At 44.2% G+C, this 20422-nt stretch overlaps 1 protein-coding gene across 1 annotated transcript; it reads right to left on the reverse strand.

Moving 5' to 3' along the window:
* Window positions 1–14439: 14439 nt before the first annotated feature.
* Window positions 14440–20394, reverse strand: LOC111957256 (beta-2-glycoprotein 1). The gene is made up of 8 exons (XM_023978072.2): window positions 20151–20394; window positions 18182–18358; window positions 16576–16672; window positions 16287–16363; window positions 15768–15956; window positions 15116–15295; window positions 14748–14945; window positions 14440–14653 (listed from the first exon to the last, which is right to left on the reverse strand). The coding sequence occupies exons 1-8, from the start codon at window positions 20218–20220 to the stop codon at window positions 14598–14600; spliced, it is 1044 nt and encodes a 347-aa protein (XP_023833840.1). The 5' UTR covers window positions 20221–20394; the 3' UTR covers window positions 14440–14597.
* Between the last annotated feature and the right edge of the window lie 28 nt (window positions 20395–20422).

The following is a 20422-nucleotide window of genomic DNA, read 5'->3' on the forward strand; positions in this document are numbered from 1 at the left end:
ACCCCTTTGATGGAGTTTATTCAAATTGAACACAGCACTGCCTAGGGAAGAGAGAGAGCGAGAGAGAGAGAGGGGAGAGAGAGAGAAGAACAAAGAAAAGAGAGGAGAGAGACAGTCCATGTACGCCGAGTTGTGCTCGGATGTTAAATGGACTGTACAAGTCAAAAATGGAAGAATTACATCAAAGGTTGATCTTTCAACAGTGGATTTTACAACTCAGAGAAAAAGCACTGTCATCCCAGTTACTGTAAGCTCGGGCACGGTTAGTTTTTCCTTCTCTGTTTTTGAATAAAAAGTTTGTTCATTTTCTCTTTCATTTGAAATTGCATGCGTAGTCAACGTCAATAGAGCAGGCCTAATGTGCAGTGGGTAAAAAAAAAATGTTAGTTGTATGAGTTATGTCATCTACATTGCAACGCACCCCTTCACAAAGAAACCCAGAGGGGGTCATCAAGAGGTGGTGCGTTTTCCCCCATGTTTTTCTGTGGTCTTGTATATTAAATATAAGAAGGAGCATGCTGGAAGAGATCAAAGGGAGCTGGTTTCTAGTAGGATGGGGTTGCTCTATTTCAACTAAGGCCAGCGCAGGAGTCATAAGGTAGGCCTACTCTACTAACCGTACAGGCCATAGGCGGAAATCCCAGGGGGGCGGGGCGGACACGGACCCCCCATCTTGGGAAAAATATTGATTTGTCCCCCCAATATATCACTGAAACATAACTATTTAATTTCAATAATATTAATAATGACGCAATGAAGCACTTGTGCTGATTATAGACACTTAATAGCGCCGTTTTTAAGTTTCAAAAGATTGCGACCCCCCAGCCCTGCCTCACAATGGTTTGATCCACTGCCAGTTCTTATAGCTGCAAGGTAAATAGAGGTCGTATTACTGTCCCGAAGAGGACATTGTGAGCAGTAACTGATGAGGTTATATCAAGTGCAAATCCTGAGTCCATTAGCCAATGTTTATTTATTATTTTTTACTGTTGGCAGGGTCACACACTAGACTGAATTTGCAGAGTTCTTTAGCGCGCAAACTAGAACAAACATTAACTATCAAAGCTAGGCTAGTACCTATTCCATTTATTTGTGCGTTCGTCAAAATGGAATCTTCTGCCTATCGTCAGTTATTCCAAGATCAGCATGCAGCTGGAGTGCCTTCAAAGTTCCCTGCCGATAAGGTTAGCGATAAACTGAAGTCCAATCGGAACAGAACAGAACTACACTCTCTTCTACCATTGTCTTAAATATAATATGGTCTCGTCTGCAAAAGATAAATTGTCGCTAGTGAACTTTTTTTATTTTATTTTATTCACCTTTATTTAACCAGGTAGCAAAGATATATAGCAAACACACAGAAAACGGAATTGGTGCTCGCTACGCTTTACAAATTCAGCTATTGTTGGAAGCCAGCCAATTATGAAACAAAACTATTTAAAAACCAAAAGGTTTGCAGCATGTGTTGTGTAAATGTGTGTGCAGCTAGGCCAGCCAGCCAGGTAAGAAAAATGGCAGAAAAAAGTAAGAAGACGGACATCAGAGTATTTGTCAGTACAGTGATCCCTCGCCACTTCGCGGTTCACTTATCGCGGATTCGCTATTTCGCGGATTTTCATAATGCATTTTTTTTTTTTTTTTGGTGCATTGTGCTCTGCATTCTGATTCCGCTAAAAACTCACTCCCGCCTTCTTGTATCAAAACATTCTACGAATTGTGCTATCATTTTGTCGTTCTCGTGCAGTATATGGTACGTACATAAAACAGCTTGGCAAATTTACATTAAGTTGGCCAAATTATCTTGTAATTTCGAACATCTCCTAAACCCATAATGTCACGAAACGGCCCCACACGTGAGTTACTGTATTTGTATACATGTAATAGTTGCTAATTGTAAAAAAAAAAAAAAAAGTTTTCTATTTCGCGGATATTCACTTATCGCGGCGTCATTTTTCGGAACGTAACCCCCGCGATAAACGAGGGATTACTGTACACCAAAACGCACAGTTGTAAGAACTCTAGTAGCCTAATCCAAAGACTAGTTGATTAAAATGTTTCATAAGAAAGAAGTGAAATGCTAAGGAAATGTTTCACAATGATGTATTAGGCAAGCAGGCAAACAGATGGCACAGACAGCAGAGCTGGGACAGATATGCAGGGACAGATTGGCAGAGACAGGGAGTCTCAGGTAAGTTTGTTGACGTCTTTGTTGCAACATTATGAAAAGTCTCAATTTTTTTTGACTTGTAAAATAGGGACCATAATTTGGAAATGCCACGATACCCCCACTCTCAACTTAAACTTGAGTGACTAAACTAAGATTTGTTTACGCGCAATGGTATTGCTGTTGTGATAATTGTGTAGTTTTTGGGGTACCGGTAGTTAGGAGTACGGCAAACACCTTATTTATTTTCTAGGAGACAGACTGTGAGTCAGTTAGGGTGGTGAAAAGGAAAGAGCCAGGGAGAGAGACTTCAGAGGTACAGTGTACACAGCCACGGCAGGGACAAGTGTCCCGTGTTGCCGAGCAGCACCCAGTAAGATGGGACAAGTGGCACAGCAGTTGTCTCCAGTTTACACTCAAAGTCAGATGGCACAAAAACCATAACTCAAGCCACCACCCCACAATTTATCGAACGCGCAACTCTTGCCAACAGGTGTTGACGTTTCAAGAAGAGAATGGTTTCCGATTTCCCCTGGCTACATATTAAATCCATCGCATAAAGGAGTGGTCTGTGTTCTTCAAGCCAGCCATCTTTGTGGCCCAAAAGAGCAAGATTGACGCCTTTCATTAGTGCAGGATTTAGGAACTGGAGAAAAGCCATTGAAAAATTCACCAGGCACATCAAAACTGCCCAAACCCACCCGCCACTTTGTAATTGTAACAGCCACACCAGCTAAAATCCAATCAGTCGTTCCAGTTATCCAAGCGACGTGGGAGTAACGCGTACGCACGGATGAACGCAGGCATTGCTTTGACTGAAATCTGTTAGCTCGAGATGCGGCGCATGTAGTACGACAGGGACAAAAGCCTTTAGAAGCCACCGAGATGACCAGATGGGACATTTAACCAGATTTGAAACTCTAGGGGCAGAAGAAGCGATGATCCCATTTCTACTGAAGTGCCGTGAACAAGCGTTAACCACATGAATACACAGCCGCGCCCAAAAGCACCAGAATGAAATTCTGAACATCATGGCCAATAGTATTCGACCGGCATTGCCAGCTGAGATAATAGGTCTCTTCGATTGATACAATTTATTCATCTAATTGTCTAAGATGGTACTCAAAGAGTGTATCTCTGGGCTAAACAGGCAGAATGTCTGTCTGCGTTATGTTTTGACCATGACCATGTCCCTTCACAAGGAGTTTATTGGCTATACAGGGTGTCAGAAGACAAACAGGCGGAAGGGCATTTGAAGTGGCAACTGAATGTCAGTCTTGTTGAAGGAACAACCCGCAAACATCATGTCGTTCCTTTGTGTCACGTTAGTGTGATATGCAGTGGTTCTCAACCTTTTGGGGTACTGGAAACCCCTGCATATTTTGAGAGGACAAGCAGGCAAAGGTTTTGACGGTCCTCAGGAACCTCCCCTCTATATTTACAGTATACTGTAAAATATACTGAGAAACCTTAGTACTGACTACATCCATGTACCACTTTTTATTTCACGACCCCTGCAATTAGTCCATGGACCCCCTGTTGAGAACCCCTGGTGTAATTGAATATTTGTTCATTTTATTTAGTAGTTTTCAGTACACTTACAATTAATTTTCATGTTAATTTTATGTTAAAATGCATTTACTTTGTGCCGACATACTGTCCATAAGCTGCTGTTTAGAAGAAGTTGAGAACAACTGAACGAAAGATATTCTTTTTTATATATTTGGGTTTTTCATTGAAGTAGTTTGTTGCTACTTATTAGAACTGTAGCTTATTTAAGCTTTTTCGATGTACTTGCAAAGATATTGTAGTAGGACTCAGGGCCAGGTGCACATATTTAATGACGTATATACAATGTATCAGAAAAAGCTCATTAAAAGGTCAATCGAAATACGGAGACCAAACTTTTGTGCATGGTCCTCACAATGGAGATTCTTTTAGATGTGATCACACCATGTTCATGTATTTATGAAAACTACACCCATACAGTACCATTGTCACCTACCTGACCTTCTGATATTGCTGTTTGTAAGTACGAAACCTGCATGCATACATACTGACTGGTAAGGGAGCACTGCTTATAACTATTATAGTAGTAGAATTATAATGATTTAAAACATTTGAACAAGTTGGAAAACCCTTCAGTTAAACTACTGCTACCTATCAATATCCAGTTGTAGAATGTATGGTTTCCTCAATATACATTTAACATATAACAACGATGCTATGTGTCTACGCACTACTTTTTGGTTCCCCCTCAGGAATTGCTCTTGAGAAAATGTAATGTAATTGTCCCCTTCAAGGTTGAATCAGATTTTCGCCCCTGCGTACAGGTTACGGAGAGCAAGGTTGGGCTTTCCTCTAACACTTGTGGTTGTCATTTGAAAATATGACATTGAGAACTCCACCAAAGTCGGCGGCCATCTTTTCCTCGCCTCAGCTTCCCACAAGTGCCCGCTATACTTCAAACCGCCGCCAACAACACCACCTGTCTTTTTAACGTGCAGTAAACAATTGAAAACACACTTCAAAACGTATCCGCTTGGCGCTTGTTTTTCCTACTAGCCCAAACTGTTTATCTTAAAGCATACATCACGCCACCTCGAGGCATTGTTTGCAAGCAAGCCACTTCCTTCTCTTTGGCTTGGTGTATCGGGCGTGTCACCCAAAACCACATCTCTTTCAACGAACAATGGCAACTTCCTGTTACTGCCCAAACGCATATAGACATGAATCATCTTATAGCAACTTCCTGCTACTGCCAAAACGCTATAACATTAAATCATCTTATAGGCAACTTCCTGCTACTGCCAAACGCTATAGGACATAATCAGCTTATAGGCAACTTCCTGCTACTGCCAAACGCTATAGACATGAATCATCTTATAGGCAACTTCCTGCTACTGCATATAGTTGAAGAACAGTCAGGGCATGGCTGACGGAAAACTCCTTTTGAGTACATTTTTAGTAGCATAGTATTTTATATTGATGAAGTTGAACCTCAAAAACATTCACTTTCAAGACCAATGAACCTCTTGGAAATGAATGAAAAAATGACATGCCTCCAGATGCTTCAAAAAGACAGAAAGAGAATTATACAATGGTAATTTCAAAATCCTACTTGAACTGCCCAGATGCATTACCACAAAAACCCTATGATGCGAAACAAGGTTGTTCACTTAAAAGCATTGTCTTTGGTTCTGGATATCTGCCTCTCCTCGCCAGCTAGATTGCTGATCCAGATGGAAAGTTCAAGTGAAGTAGGTCTCTCTCTCATCTCTCTCTCTCTCTCTCTCTCTTCTCTCTCCCTCTCTCTCGCTCTCCTCTCTCTCTCTCTCTCTCTCTCTCTCTCTACTCTCTCTCTCTTCTCTCTCTCTCTCTCTTTATCTCTCTCTCTCTCTCTCGCTCGCTCTCTCTCTTTATCCTCTCTCTCTCTCTCTCCTCTGTATCTCTCTCTCTCTCTCTCTCGTCTCTCTCTCTCTCTCTCTCTCTCTCTCTCTCTCTCTCTCTCTCTCTCCTCTCTCTATCTCTCTCTCTCTCTCTCTCGCTCGCTCTCTCTCTTTTCTCTTCTCTCTCTCTCCTCTCTCTCTATCTCTCTCCTCTCTCTCTCTCTCTCTCTCTCTCCTCTCTCTCTCTCTTCTCTCTCTCTCTCTCTCTCTCTCTCTCTTTCTCTCTTTATCTCTTCTCTCTCTTTCTCTGTCCACATGTGTGTGTGAGAGAGAAAGAGAGAGCTTCCACATGTGAGTGGGCATAAGAGGGTCATGTGCGATTGTACATGTGTCAGTTCGTATATTCCAACGATGGCAAAAAGTAATGCCATAATATCACACCTTTATTTGTGGTCTACTAAAATATGACTGGAAACCAAGCCATCAGCTGGTAACCCTCTAGCAAGGGTCATCTTAAAACATAACCGGACATCATTACTCTAAATGAATTTAAATCAATAGGAAAGAAAATGGTTGTGATTATAGGTCAAACTCTGGCTTTTAGATCTGTATCATCCAATTCAAAGATCCTGCCAATTGGCTGTAAAACCCAGCACGATTCTGTAAATATTCTATACGGCTCTGGCAACATTAGCCATGTATCTGGTGACTTTAGAGCAGTGACCAGATGTCCTTTGAAGTCCGCTTATCCCACTTTGTAGCTGACAACAAATAACACACACTTTTATTACACGGGAAACATTTGATGCTTTCACTTTCTTCCCCTAATCCTTTTAAGTTTGTCCTCAGTGGGGAAAAACTGATGTGCTCTCTCTCTCTCTCTCTCCCCCTGATTGCCTCTCTTTCTTTTCTTTCTTTCTTCTTTCTTTCTTTCTTTCTTTCTCTTTCTTTTCTTCTAATCCTAGACTAAAGGACTTGGATACCACTTGAAAAGTTGGATTCTGAAATAGCCAGAACCACATCTGAGAGAAAGACAGAGAATTAACAAGACACCACCAACTCAGGGCAAAAAAGAGAGGAAAAAACATATTGTTCAATATGGAGACCCAGAAGTATAATCCTGTAACATAAGTCATCGCAGGCAATGAAACAGACTCCAAGCAACTTTCTGAAGGCGGCCAGAGACGAAAATAAAAACTGTTGTCAGACAACATATTTGTCCTCTCTAGCGACTAGGCCTCGTTTGGATTTGTGGCTTCCCGAGAAGAGAGACACGATGGCTATCTGTGATGCTTTGTGTGGATGTGTGTGTGTGTGTGTGTGTGTGTGTGTGTGTGTGTGTGTGTGTGGTGTGTGTGTGTGTGTGTGTGTTGTGTGTGTGTGTGTGTGTGTGTGTGTGTGTCTGTGTGTGTGTGTGTGTGTGTGTGTGTGTGTGCGTGCGTGGCGTGCCAATTGACAGTGGATGGATAGTGACCAGCGTCATTGCTTTTCAAAGGGTGACTAAACCCTGTCTCTTTCATGTGGGGTGATGACATGACCTTGCTTGGTCTACGGAGGACGCCAGCCAGGCACCACAGTCCGGTTATAGGCAGTGGTAGGGCAAACAATGCCAGGGCCGGTGGCCATCCCCCTGCATCTCTCCATCACAGCTGCATCCCTCAACAAAGCAGGATTGAAGTGGATTCACTTATTTATTCCGCTTTCACAAGACTGACATGAAAGACTTGACTGTGTGTTTTAATGTATTGTAACTTTGTTGACTAAAGAAGGCTTGAGGAAGACACCCCATAGATCAAAGCTGTGTGGAGACACAAAGTGGAGTTCCGTAAAATTTTGACACATAATGTCGTGACGTCGACTGGTTTTCCAGTAATCCTTTCAGACTGGATTACTCAGTTGTGACAGGAAATAAATCACCATGGAGGTGTCCCAAATGGCACCCTACTCCCTATGGGCTCTGGTCAAAAGAAGTGCACTATAAAGGGAGCCATTTGGGARGTGGCCATGACACTAAACCAGTGGCGCATACATGGGCATCTACCACATAGCTACACAAGTAAGCCCCTACAACTACACAGCTTCTACACTTACGAACGTAGTCAAGGTTGGCCATTTTCCCTGACTGAGACAGAGAATGGCAAAGCCTCACGTCTTCACCCTGATTACGAGGTAGGATTAGTCCTGCCAGGAGAGACCGGGGTGTGGTGGCGGTGTGGGCAGAGAGAGAGAGGGGTGGGGGATGAGTAAAATAGGGGCGAAAACCAACTCAGGGCATGAAGACTTATCCACAGTCGGCTGAAGAGTGTTCCGAAGCCTGAGATAAAAGGAGGCACGGAATCAGATAAGGAAAGAACGGTGAACCATTCACTTTGCATAAGTCTCACCAAGCCAACTGCCCAGATGTTATCAAAAATCTCTCTCTCTCTCTCTGCCTTCTCTCTCTCTCTACCTGTTTGCTTCTATCTCTTTCTTTCTAATCCTAGACTAAAGGGACTTGGATACCACGTGAAAAGTTGGATTCTGAAATCGCCAGAACCACATCTGAGAGAAAGACAGAGAATTAACAAGACACCACCAACTCAGGGCAAAAAGAGAGAGGAAAAAACATATTGTTCAACATGGAGACGCAGAAGTATAATCCTGTAACATAAGTCATCCGGAGGCAATGAAACAGATTCCAAAGCAACTTTCTGTTGTCAGACAACATATTTGTCCTCTCTAGCGACTAGGCCTCGTTTGGTGTTTGTGGCTTCCGAGAAGAGAGACACGATGGCTATCTGTAATGCTTTGTATGTGTGTGTGCGTGCGTGCGTGCGTGCGTGTGTGTGCGTGCGTGTGTGTGTGTGTGTGTGTGCCTGTGTGTCTGTGTGTGTGCGTGTGACCATCATTAGCAGTGGACAGATAGTAACCAGCGTCATTGCTTTTCAAAGGGTGACTAAACCCCTGTCTCTTTCATGTGGGTGACGACATGACCTTGCTTGGTCTACGGAGGACGCCAGCCAGGCACCACAGTCCGGTTATAGGCAGTGGTAGGGCAAACAATGCCAGGGCCTGGTGCCATCCACCCCTGCATCTCTCCATCACCAGCTGCATCCTCTCAACAAAGCCAGGATTGAAGTGGATTCACTTATTTATTCCGCTTTCACAAGACTMYCATGAAAGACTTGACTGTGTGTTTTAATGTATTGTWACTTTGTTATCTAAAGAAGGCTTGAGGAAGACACCCCAGAGATCAAAGCTGTGTGGTGACAAAGTGGAGTCACGTTAAAGTGTGACACACGTCGTGACGTCGACTGGTTTCCCAGTAATCCTCTCAGACTGGATTACTCAGTTGTGACGGGACAAAAAATCACCATGGAGGTGCCTCAAATGGCACCCTACTCCCTATGGGRCCTGGTCAAAAGAAGTGCACTATTAGGGAATAGGGAGCCATTTGGGGTGCAACCCAAAAATCTAAACCAGTGGCACATACATGGGCATCTACCACATAGCTACACAAGTAAGCCCCTACAACTACACAGCTTCTACACTTYCGAACGTAGTCYAGGTTGGCCATTTTCCCTGACTGACACAGAGAATGGCAAAGCCTCACGTCTTCACCCWGATTAAGAGGTAGGATTAGTCCTGCCAGGAGAGACCGGGGTGTGGTGGCGGTGTGGGCAGAGAGAGAGAGGGYTGGGGGATGAGTAAAAGAAGGGCTAAAACCAACTCAGGGCATGAAGGCTTATTCACCATTGACTGAAGCGTCTCCCGAGGCCTGAGATAAGAGACGGGGAACCACATCAGGAAGAAAATGTTAGGTCGGGATAAGTCTCACCAAGCCAACTGACCAGATGTTATCAAAAACCTCTCTCTTTCTCTCTCTCTCCCCTATGGCATTTGGCTTTGATTCCAGGATCATGCTGGTGCGCTAATCTAAGCAGCTCCACCCCACCAAGGTAGAGTCCGCAGTACTGCCTTTGCAGTATTTGGTTACACTGAATCGTATGTCTCCACCACACCACCTGCATTGATGTCTACTGCTGGTGTGAAGAAGATAGCCTCAGTATGAACCATTGACCAGGCTGCTACTCGTGCATCAGACCATGCATTGCTGACTGACATTTTCTTCCTGATGTGGTTCCCCGTCTCTTATCTCAGGCCTCGGGAGACGCTTCAGTCAGAAAATGGCGCCGGAGCAAAAGGCAGACGTTTTACGTGCCCCCCAACCGATTGTGTTTTTCTGTTTGTTTATAACTTATTTTTTGACTATTTTTGTACATAATGTTGTACTACAGTCTCTCATGACCGAAAATAACTTCTGGACATCAGGACTGCGATTACTCACCATGGACGAGCAGAATCCTTTTTCTTCTTTCACGACTCTGACGAGCCCGAGGCGGAGGATATACGGCTCCCTCGGGAACAGGCCCCGACCCCAGTGATCTGCGTAAAAAGGAGTCGGAGAAAGAGAGGCCGGAGGGCGGGCTGCCTTCTGAGGAGTAGGCGGTGATCCCCCCAAAAAACACTCCCCTCAATTCTGATCGCAAACATGCAATCTTTGGACAATAAAATGGACAAGTTATTGGAATGATTAAACTACCAACGGGACATTAAAAAACTGTGATATCTTATGCTTCACGGAGTCGTGCCTGAACGACGACAATATCAATGATGTACCGGCAGGAGAGAACAGCGACGTCTGGTAAGACATGGGGCGGCGGTCTATGTATTTTTGTAAACAACAGCTGGTGCGCAATATCTAAGGAAGTCTCAAGCCATTGCTCGCCTGAGGTAGAGTTTCTCATGATAAGCTGTTTACATACCAACATAGTCAGAGGCTGGCACCAAGATAGCATTGAATGAGCTGTATTCCGCCATAAGCAAACAAGAAAATGCTCACCCGGATGCGGCGCTCCTAGTAGCCGGGGACTTAACTTAAATCAGTTTTACCTAATTTCTATCAACATGTTAAATGTGCAACCAGAGGGAAAAGAACTCTAGACCACCTATACTCCACACACAGAGACGCATACAAAGCTCTCCCTCGCCCTCCATTTGGCAAATCTGACCATAATTCTATCCTCCTGATTCCTGCTTACAAGCATGAAGTGCTTTGAAAGGCTGGTCATGGCTCACATCAACACCATCATCCCAGAAACCCTAGACCCACTCCAATTTGCATACCGCCCCAACAGATCCACAGATGATGCAATCTCTATTGCACTCCACACTGCCCTTGCCCACCTGGACAGAAGGAACACCTATGTGAGAATGCTATTCATTGACTACAGCTCAGCGTTCAACACCATACTGCCCTCAAAGCTCATCAATAAGCTAAGGAACCTGGGACTAAACACCTCCCTCTGCAACTGGATCCTGGACGTCCTGATGGGCCGCCCCCAGGTGGTAAGGGCAGGTAACAACACATCTGCCACACTGATCCTCAACACAGGAGCCCCTCAGGGGTGCATGCTCAGCCCCCTCCTGTACTCCCTGATCACTCATGACTGCACGGCCAGGRACGACTCCAACACCATCATTACATTTCCCGAAGACACAACAGTGATAGGCCTGATCACCGACAACAACGAGACAGCCTATAGGGAGGAGGTCAGAGACCTGGCCGTGTGGTGTCAGGGCAACAACCTCTCCCACAACGTGATCAAGACAAAGGAGATGATTGTGGACTACAGGAAAAAGAGGACCGAGCACGCCCCCATTKCCATCGACAGGGCTGTAGTGGAGCATGTCGAGAGCTTCAAGTTCCTTGGTGTCCACATCACCAACAAACTAACATGGTCCAAGCACACCATGACAGTCGTGAAGCGAGCACGACAAAACCTATTCCCCCTCGGGAGACTGAAAAAATTTGGCATGGGTCCTCAGATCCTCAAAAGGTTCTGCAGCTGCATTATCGAGAGCATTCTGCCTGGTTGCATCACTGCCTGGCATGGCAACTGCTCGGACTCCGACCGCAAGGCARTACAGAGGGTAGTGCGAACGGCCCAGMACATCACTGGGGCCAAGCTTRCTGCCATCCAGGACCTCTATACCAGGCYGTGTCAGAGGAAGGCCCTGAAAATTGTCAAAGACTCCAGCCACCCTAGTCATAGACTGTTCTCTCTGCTACCACATGGCAAGCGGTACCGGAGCGCCAAGTCTAGGTCCACGAGGCTTCTAAACCGCTTCTACCCCCAAGCCATAAGACTCCTGAACATCTAGTCAAATGGCTACCCAGACTATTCACATTGCCTGCATTTCACTGTAAGGTCTACACCTGTTGTATTCGGCGCATGTCACTAATAAGATTTGATTTGATTTGATTTGATTCAATCCTCTCCTCATATCAGTGGGAGCACGATGTTTAACAAAACAAGCCCTCATTTGGATTGGAACAAACATTGTACTTTAATGTTACTTAAATGAGGCCAACCATCTGACTCAAGAAGAGGACTGTTTGACTTTGAAACTCTGTCTATCGACTCCATCCCATCCTGATGGCACTAGCTGGCGGGAGTGGACAACTTGAGGCAACTGGTGGTCATGCAGACATGAGGTCAGGCATTGTGTTTTCCTGAATGTCACCAATTAGGGTTTTCCCTTATGATGTTGCAATATGTCCATTATGTGTGGCCACAAATCTTTCGTGGGTGGAATTGGGAAAAACTAATTCTGGGAACTCGCCAACGCAAAATCCAAGTATTCACCTTGAAAAAACAGTCAAAATGATTTATCTTTCAGAACTCCATACCCACATGTTTATCCTATTTCCTCCCGTAACCATTGTGTGGGATTAACCAAAGCCAGTAGATGCATCTGTCACCCTAGATGAGCCATAGATAAAGAAGGGAGCTTTAATGAGTGTCTGGGAGAGAACAGACGCTGTTCTGTCCATCAATTAGGACTGCTTAGACTGGTGGCCTTTGAACTGTACTGGACTCCATGTCCCAGCATGCTCTATACATCACCACACCTCAGAATACAGATTAGAATGGAATCAGATTCTATTTCTCTGATCATTTCAATCTAACACCAACCACTCTTCCACTCTTCTTCTGTCCTTCGCTTATAGCTTCCGATAGAAATCATATTGCTAGCTGGGTTGGATTCAATCAGCGATTCATACTACAGGAGCCTGTTCATGTCTCCTGCATCTTGCTCTTCAACCCAACCCAACACTGGGTGTTTCTMCTTCCCAGGCAGGTGTAGCTCACCATCTAGACTAGTGGCCATGTACTGTATGAAACAAACAATCCATATCAACTCTCACATAAAACACATTCTAATACCCAAAAAATCAATTCTTGCTTCRCCATCAACTCAAATAACTCCAAGCAAATGATCTGAATTTGCCCCGCGTTACTGCCTCGCATTACCGCTAATGATACTAACGATGGAAAGATACTGGACACTGCGTGTGGTTGTGTCTTCAACCATGAAACGATCATGAAACAACATCTACTCTCCTTAGGACACAACTTATCTCACTTGGATAGATGTTTGCCACGGAGGGTTACTGAGAGAGGGGACGAGAGAGAAAAGGGGTATAGAAAGCGAGAGAGCAAACAAGTGACAAGGGGAGAGAGAGAGAGAGAGACAGAGAGAGAAAGCGAAAGACGGGAGAGAGAGAAAGACAAGAACCGTTTGGAGTCAGAAAACYCATTTCYAAGAGGCCAAACGGCCTGCGTGTGACGTCGGATAGCAACTAATAAAGTGCATCTCTTCACAACAATAAATAATGCATCAAGAGGAAACAACATGAAACAGGGAGACTTGTTTCATCCTCAGAAAGACGGAGAAAAGGGTTTATTAACGGARGTCAGTGCATTGCARTCATGTCARGGAGGAGCGCTCGTYCCAGGCCTCATTTAAAGTCAATATCTAAAGAACTTCTCCGCAACTTTGCCGACATTTGGTCCAGATTAATATTTTGTGAAATACGTTGAATACATTTGTGTGAAATAGTTAGTGTCGGGCTATAGTTGGTTGGTGAACATGCTGTCGGTTTTAGATGTGTTCTGAAAACTGTTCAAGTGCGGTCGTGGCTCGTCCTGAGGCATTGAAGAAATGTATTTTCTATCTCTTTTCTCTTTCTATGGTGGGATACGTAAACAGAAACAAATTGTCTGTCTGAAGTATTCTTACAACACCAACCCCCCACTCTCTCTCTCTCTCTCTCTGTCTCCCTCCCTCCATTCAGTAACCACTGGAAACCCTTGTGACTCCACCTACAGTCGGCCTCTGCAGTTCTTTCATGTCCTGCCTCGCTGCCCAGCGGGAAGGAGAGTCAGTTCTCATGACTCAGTACAATCAACCGGCCGCCCCCGCGGGGGGGGAAAATAGTTCTGACACCAGCTGACGGCAAGGAAGAGGATCAAACCAACCGCATAGCGGGGAAAGAGCAACAAAGGGCTAATCTCTGTTAGAATAGACATGCAAAGCGGTTTGGGTTACCGGGATGGGATTGCACTGTGGCCTCCTTGCAGTCGACTGTATGGTTATGATATGAATCACTGGATAGGAAGGTAGAGTTCTGTTTTGTAGTAGAAATGTATTATTTTGGGAGCAGACAGCTGACTTGTCAGCTGATGTGTTGTCTGTCGACAGTGTGTGCCTGTGGTGTGGCAATGAGTTTGGTGTGTGTGTGTGTGTGTGTGTGTGTGTGTGTGTGTGTGTGTGTGGTGTGTGTGTGTGTGTGTGTGTGTGTGTGTGCTGCGTGCTGCGTGCGTGCGTGCGTGCGCGTGCGTACGTGCGTGTGCGTGTGTTTGCATACATGCATGTTTGAGAATTTTTGACCTGACAGAGTATCTCACAGCTGTACAACACTGACATCATGTGACATCATTTGTAAATTGAACTTATACTGTTATTGGGTAAGATGTTGGGTTAAATCATCTACAAACATACAAGAAAACATTATTTTTTATTCATCGTAAAACAMAATTTTTTTCCCGATGAACAAATGCATAGCATTACATAGAAATACACATGGTTTTATTGACATTTAATTCAGGCAATCAATGTTCTCGGTCTCGATTTGCTTTGTCATGCACAGTTGAGTTTCAGCACTGGGCTATCTCAGATGGCAGGGAATCATCGTCGAATTTATCACTTGGTTCTAGAAAGGAAAACACCCACACATRATTAAGACTTGATGGTAATGTTGTTATTTTTTTTTAGAGCGAAAAAAGCTAGCAAGAAAAAAAACACACCTTCAAAGCATTCTGGGATCTTGAGTTTTCCATCGATGCACTGGATTGACACTGCATAGCCACACTTCTTTTCCTTGTTCATACAGTAGACCGAGAGGACTTCCGCATGTGAGATTTTATTGGGCTCYAAATCCTTTATCCAAAATGTCCTTCCGTTGTAAAGGATGCGTCCTCTTTTAATACCTACCTTGCAGGAAGCTGTGGAACAAAGAGGGAAATTATGATGAATAAGAATTTCGAATTTCAAAAACAGCAACATTCAGCTAATTCAAAAACACTGATTTGATAGGTAACCAAATAAGTTTGGTTAAGCAATGTAATAAAACAAAGCAAAAATTACAAAATTGTCACAAAATCGGTGGTCCTACCCCTGCAAGCTGGCTTTATTGACCAATCCCCTGTTTTGAGACATTCGATCTCCACAGGCCCATCCAGGACATAGTCTATATCACATCCATATCTGACAGTCTCCTTGAAGCCGTACTCCCTCTTATCACTAACGGTCATGTAGCCGTTGTTGAGGTCTGTTGGAGCTGAACAGGTCACCACTGGAAGCAAATAGAGGTCAGTCAGGGTTAGTGTGTGTTCAGAATATACCACTTACACTTCATCCACAAAGCAAATCACTTGTCATTTATTACCACTTCACAGGTGCAATTTGTATTTCATTTCATTTCCTCAGAGGTATCACAAACATATCTGGCCAAAACTAAAAGTAACAAACGGTTACACGAGCCGATAACCATCCCGTCAGTTTACAAAAGTTATGAATTGCAACTTTTACGGAGGTGACATGAAGTGTTTAGCAATAAATATAAAGATGTTTTATTGTCACATACAGCGCCCCTGGAGCAAATTAGGGTTAAGTGCCTTGCTCAAGGGCACATCGACAGATTTTTCACCTTGTCGGCTTGGGTAGTCAAACCAGCACCCGCCACCATCAAAGTTACCCATCCCTGCTCTAGGCTACCTGCAGCAATACAACAGATCAGAGCCTTTGACTGATAATACTGTACCTACATTTACATTCTGGTGGCTCAGTCCAGTCTCCGTTAGTGCTGCACGATCCCCTCTCATTGCCTATGAGGACAAGTGGAGGGAGACACTCGTAGGTTCCCCCAAAACCAAACACAGTCGTGTTGCCTGTGAACTTTCTGTCGTAGACTATTTTCCCATATTTAGGTATTGGAGGAAGACCGCACGTCACCGCTAACAGAGGAGAGAGATTTCATTCACATGCTCATTAATCAAGCACATTTGATCAAAATACGTGATATTCTCTATATTTTTGTCAGAGACATATGATGTAACATATGAATATGAATAATATAGGCTACAGTAAAGCCATTATTCAAATCTCAGTTTTACACATTGTAGAATGCTCTTTACAATTACAGCAATAAGGCCACGTTTACATTGTGCTTATAGATTTGTAATTATCAATGTGAGTTTGTATGCATTATCAATGTGAGGTAATTTGGAATCATTACTGTTAAGTGCTAGAGTAGCTACGCATTTCGGTATAAGGCAGACACTTACGTGTACACTTTGGTGGTGGATCACTCCATTGTCCGTCATACAAGCACTCAATGGTACTGGCTCCTTGCAGGATATACCTGTAGACCACATTACCGTAATCTGTCAAATTATATAGCAAAAAAAACATCAAGTACACACTATATTAGGTGTATGGGTATACAGTGATTTGAACTTTGACCTACTTTACATGTGTTTGATACAATAACATGTTATAGACGTTGACAGCACGGAGAGGTGGCCAGTCGTCAACGAGACACTAAATCGAATTTGTAAATGGTATTCCTCATACCCCTCATGGCAGGTGTAGTTGATGGTACTCTGGTAGACAATGTCCACAAACTCCATGTCTCCGTGGTCTAATGCTTCTGGGAAAGAGCAACTCTTTGCTGCATCAGAAGTCAAAAGGAATCAGTCAGCAATGTTCAACAGTTCCATCAATGAGTATCAAATCAAATCAAACTATTTGCCACATGCGCCGAGTACAACAAGTGTAGACTTTACTGTGAAATGCTTACTTACAAGCTCTTAACCAACCGTGCAGTTCAAGAAGAAGAAAATATGTACCGAGTAGGCTAAAATAAAAGTAATAATAAAAAGTAACACAATAACAATAACAGGGCTATATACAGGGGGCGCCGGTACCGAGTCAGTGTGCGGGGGTACAGGCTAGTTGAGGTAATCTGTACATGTAGGTGGGGGCGAAGTGACCATGCATAGGTAACAAACAAAAAGCGAGTAGCAGCAGTGTACAAGAGGGGGGGTCAATGTAAAATGTCCGGTGGCGATTTTTATGAATTGTTCAGCAGTCTAATGGCTTGGAGGTAGAAGCTGWTGAGGAGCCTTTTGGTCCTAGACTTGGCGCTCCGGTACCGCTTGCCGTGCGGTAGCAGAGAAAAGAGTCTATAACTTGGGTGACTGGAGTCTCTGACAATTTTATGGGCTTTCCTCTGACACCGCTTATTAAATAGGTCCTGGGTGGCAGGAAGCTTGGCCCCACTGATGTACTGGGCCGTCCGCACTACCCTCTGTAGCGCCTTACGGTCAGATGCCGAGCAATTGTCACACCAGGCGGTCGATGCAACGAGTCAGGATGCTCTCGAGGGTGCAGCTGTAGAACATTTTGAGGATCTGGAGACCCATGCCAAATCTTTTCAGTCTCCTGAGGGGGAAAAGGTTTTGTCGTGCCCTCTTCAGGACTGTCTTGGTATGTTTGGACCATGTTAGTTTGTTGGTGATGTGGACACAAAGGAACTTGAAATTCTCGACCCTTCTCCACTACAGCCCCATCGATGTTAATGGTGGCCTGTTCGGCCCGCATTTTCCTGTAGTCCACAATCAGCTCCTTTGTCTTGCTCACATTGAGGGAAAGATTTCTGTCCTGGCATCACACTGCCAGTTCTCTGACCTCCTCCCTATAGGCCGTCTCATTGTTGTCGGTGATCAGACCTACCACTGTTGTGTCGTCAGCAAACTTAATGATGGTGCTGGAGTCGTGTTTGCCACGCAGTCGTGGGTGCACAGGGAATACAGGAGGGACCTAAGTACACACCCCTGTGGGGCGCCAGTGTGAAGGATACCAACTAATCAACTGATAATACTTGTAATATACTGAGTATCAACTGACAATACATGGAATATACTGAGTATCAACTGACAATACATGGAATATACTGAGTATCAACTGATAATACTTGCAATATACTGAGTATCAACTGATCATTCTTGTAATATATTGAGTATCAACTGATAATACATGGATTATACTGAGTATCAACTGATAATACTTGCAATATAGTGAGTATCAACTGATAATACATGGAATGTTGTTTGAGTATCAAATTATGATACACGAACAGTACTACTGTTTTTGGTCAAACTTTATAACAGCGACCTACTTGAGCACTTGAGTCTCGACTTGGTCCATTGTCCGCTAGCAGTGCAGATGATTGTGCGAGAGCCTGAGGTGGGTGTATATCCTCGTTTACACGACAGCACCACCTCGTCTCCGGGGGAGTACACCCTCTGGAGTGCCTCCAGGTTCATACCGTCACCCAGGGACGGGCGATCACATTCTGAGGGGGCAGACAGGTAACGGGATGGGTCAATAAAAAACACACACACAGAAACACACACAGACACAGAAAAAAGCATGGACACAGATTAACCAAAGAAGTGCCTGTGCAACTCCCCAGACATGTTACTTGTAGTCTAGTGATAGTTTGTTGAGCGTAAAGGTAGGTGGACTATTAAAGTGTATTTTTACTTTCAGCTTACAGTAACTGAAAGTATTTGTCAACATAACACAAGCCCATTTGCCTAAACACACTCTGAGAGTACGTAGSAATATTGAACAGCATACACAGCATACAGCACAGAAACACAAAAGGCATCTAAATCAACAGGCCAAAGCTGGGACACACTGAACAAACATATAAACGCAACATGTAAAGTGTTGGTCCCATGTTTCATGAGCTGAAATAAAAGATCCCAGAAATGTTTCATACGTACAAAATTCTTATTTCTCTCACATGTTGTGAACACATTTGTTTACATCCCTGTTAATGAGCATTTCTCTTTTGCCAAGATAATCCATCTACCTGACAGGTGTGGCATATCAAGAAGCTGATTAAACAGCATCATCATTACACAGGTGCACCTTGTGCTGGGGACAATAAAAGGCCACGCTAAAATCTGCAGTTTTGTCACACAGCACAATGTCACAGATGTCTCAAGTTTTGAGGGAGCGTGCAATTGAATGTTAATTTCTCTACCATAAACCACCTCCAAAATCTTTTAAAGAATTTGGCAGTACATCCAACCGGCCTCACAACCGCAGACCACGTGTAACCATGTCAGCCCAGGACCTCCACAACCAGCTTCTTCACCTGCGGGATTGTCTGAGACCAGCCACCCAGACAGCTGATTAAATTGTGGGTTTGCACAACCAAAGAATTTCTGCACAAACTGTCAGAAACTGTCTCAGAGATGCTCATCTGCATGCTCGTTGTCCTCACCAGGGCCTTGACCTGACTGCAGTTTGGCATCGCAAATGCTCACCTTCGATGGCCACTGGCATGCTGGAGAAGTGTGCTCTTCAAGGATGAATCCTGGTTTCAACTGTATTGGGCATGTATGGCGTTTTGCAGGCGAGCGGTTTGCTGATGTCAACGTTGTCAGAGTGCCCCATGGTGGTGGTCGGGTTATGGTATGGGCAGGCACAAGCTACGGACAACGAACATAATTGCATTTTATCCATGACAATTTGAATACAAAGATATATTGTGGCAAGGCCCATTGTCGTGCCATTCATCTGCCATCATCATCTCATGTTTCAGCATGATAATGCATGGCCCCATGTCGCAAGGATCTGTACAAAATTCCTGGAAACTGAGAATGTCCCAGTTCTTTCATGGCCTGCATACTCACTAGACATGTCACCCATTGAGCATGTTTGGGATGCTCTGGATCGACATGTACGACAACGTGTTCCAGTTCCCGCCAATATCCAGCAACTTCACACAGCCATTGAAGAGGCTTGGGACAACATTCCACAGGCCACAATCAACAGCCTGGTCAACTCTATTCGAAGGAGATGGTGTCGCATTGCATGAGGCAAATGGTGGTCACACAAGACACGGACTGGTTTTCTGATCCACGCCCCTACTTTTTTTCAAAGGTGTCTGTGACGAACAGATGCATATCTGTATTCCCAGTCATGTGAAATCCATAGATTAGGACCTAAGGAATTTATTTAAATGTACTGATTTCCTCATATGAACTGTATCTCAGTAAAATCGTTGAAATTGTTGCATGTTGCGTTTATATTTTTGTTCAGTGTAGATACCGTAACAATAGATACTGTACCTTTCTTGGATGTCACTGGTGTATACAAGGCAAGCAGACAGATCAGCAGCAAAGACAGACTTGGGGCCATTGTCTGTGGTGTGGAAAGAGCGTCTCTCCTCTCTGCTTTCAAGGGTAAAAATCAGAACGTCGTTGGCGCTCCCAACTTTTTGTGTTACTCAAAGTAAATAGATAAGGGTTGATGACAACGCAGAATGAGGCAACCTCTGAGTCTTTTACTATTTCTGTAAAACACCAGACCTTTGTGAGCCTTACTGGTTATATGCCCCACC

The sequence above is a fragment of the Salvelinus sp. IW2-2015 genome, linkage group LG1, assembly GCF_002910315.2.
Source record: "Salvelinus sp. IW2-2015 linkage group LG1, ASM291031v2, whole genome shotgun sequence".
Classification (NCBI taxonomy): Eukaryota; Metazoa; Chordata; class Actinopteri; order Salmoniformes; family Salmonidae; genus Salvelinus; species Salvelinus sp. IW2-2015.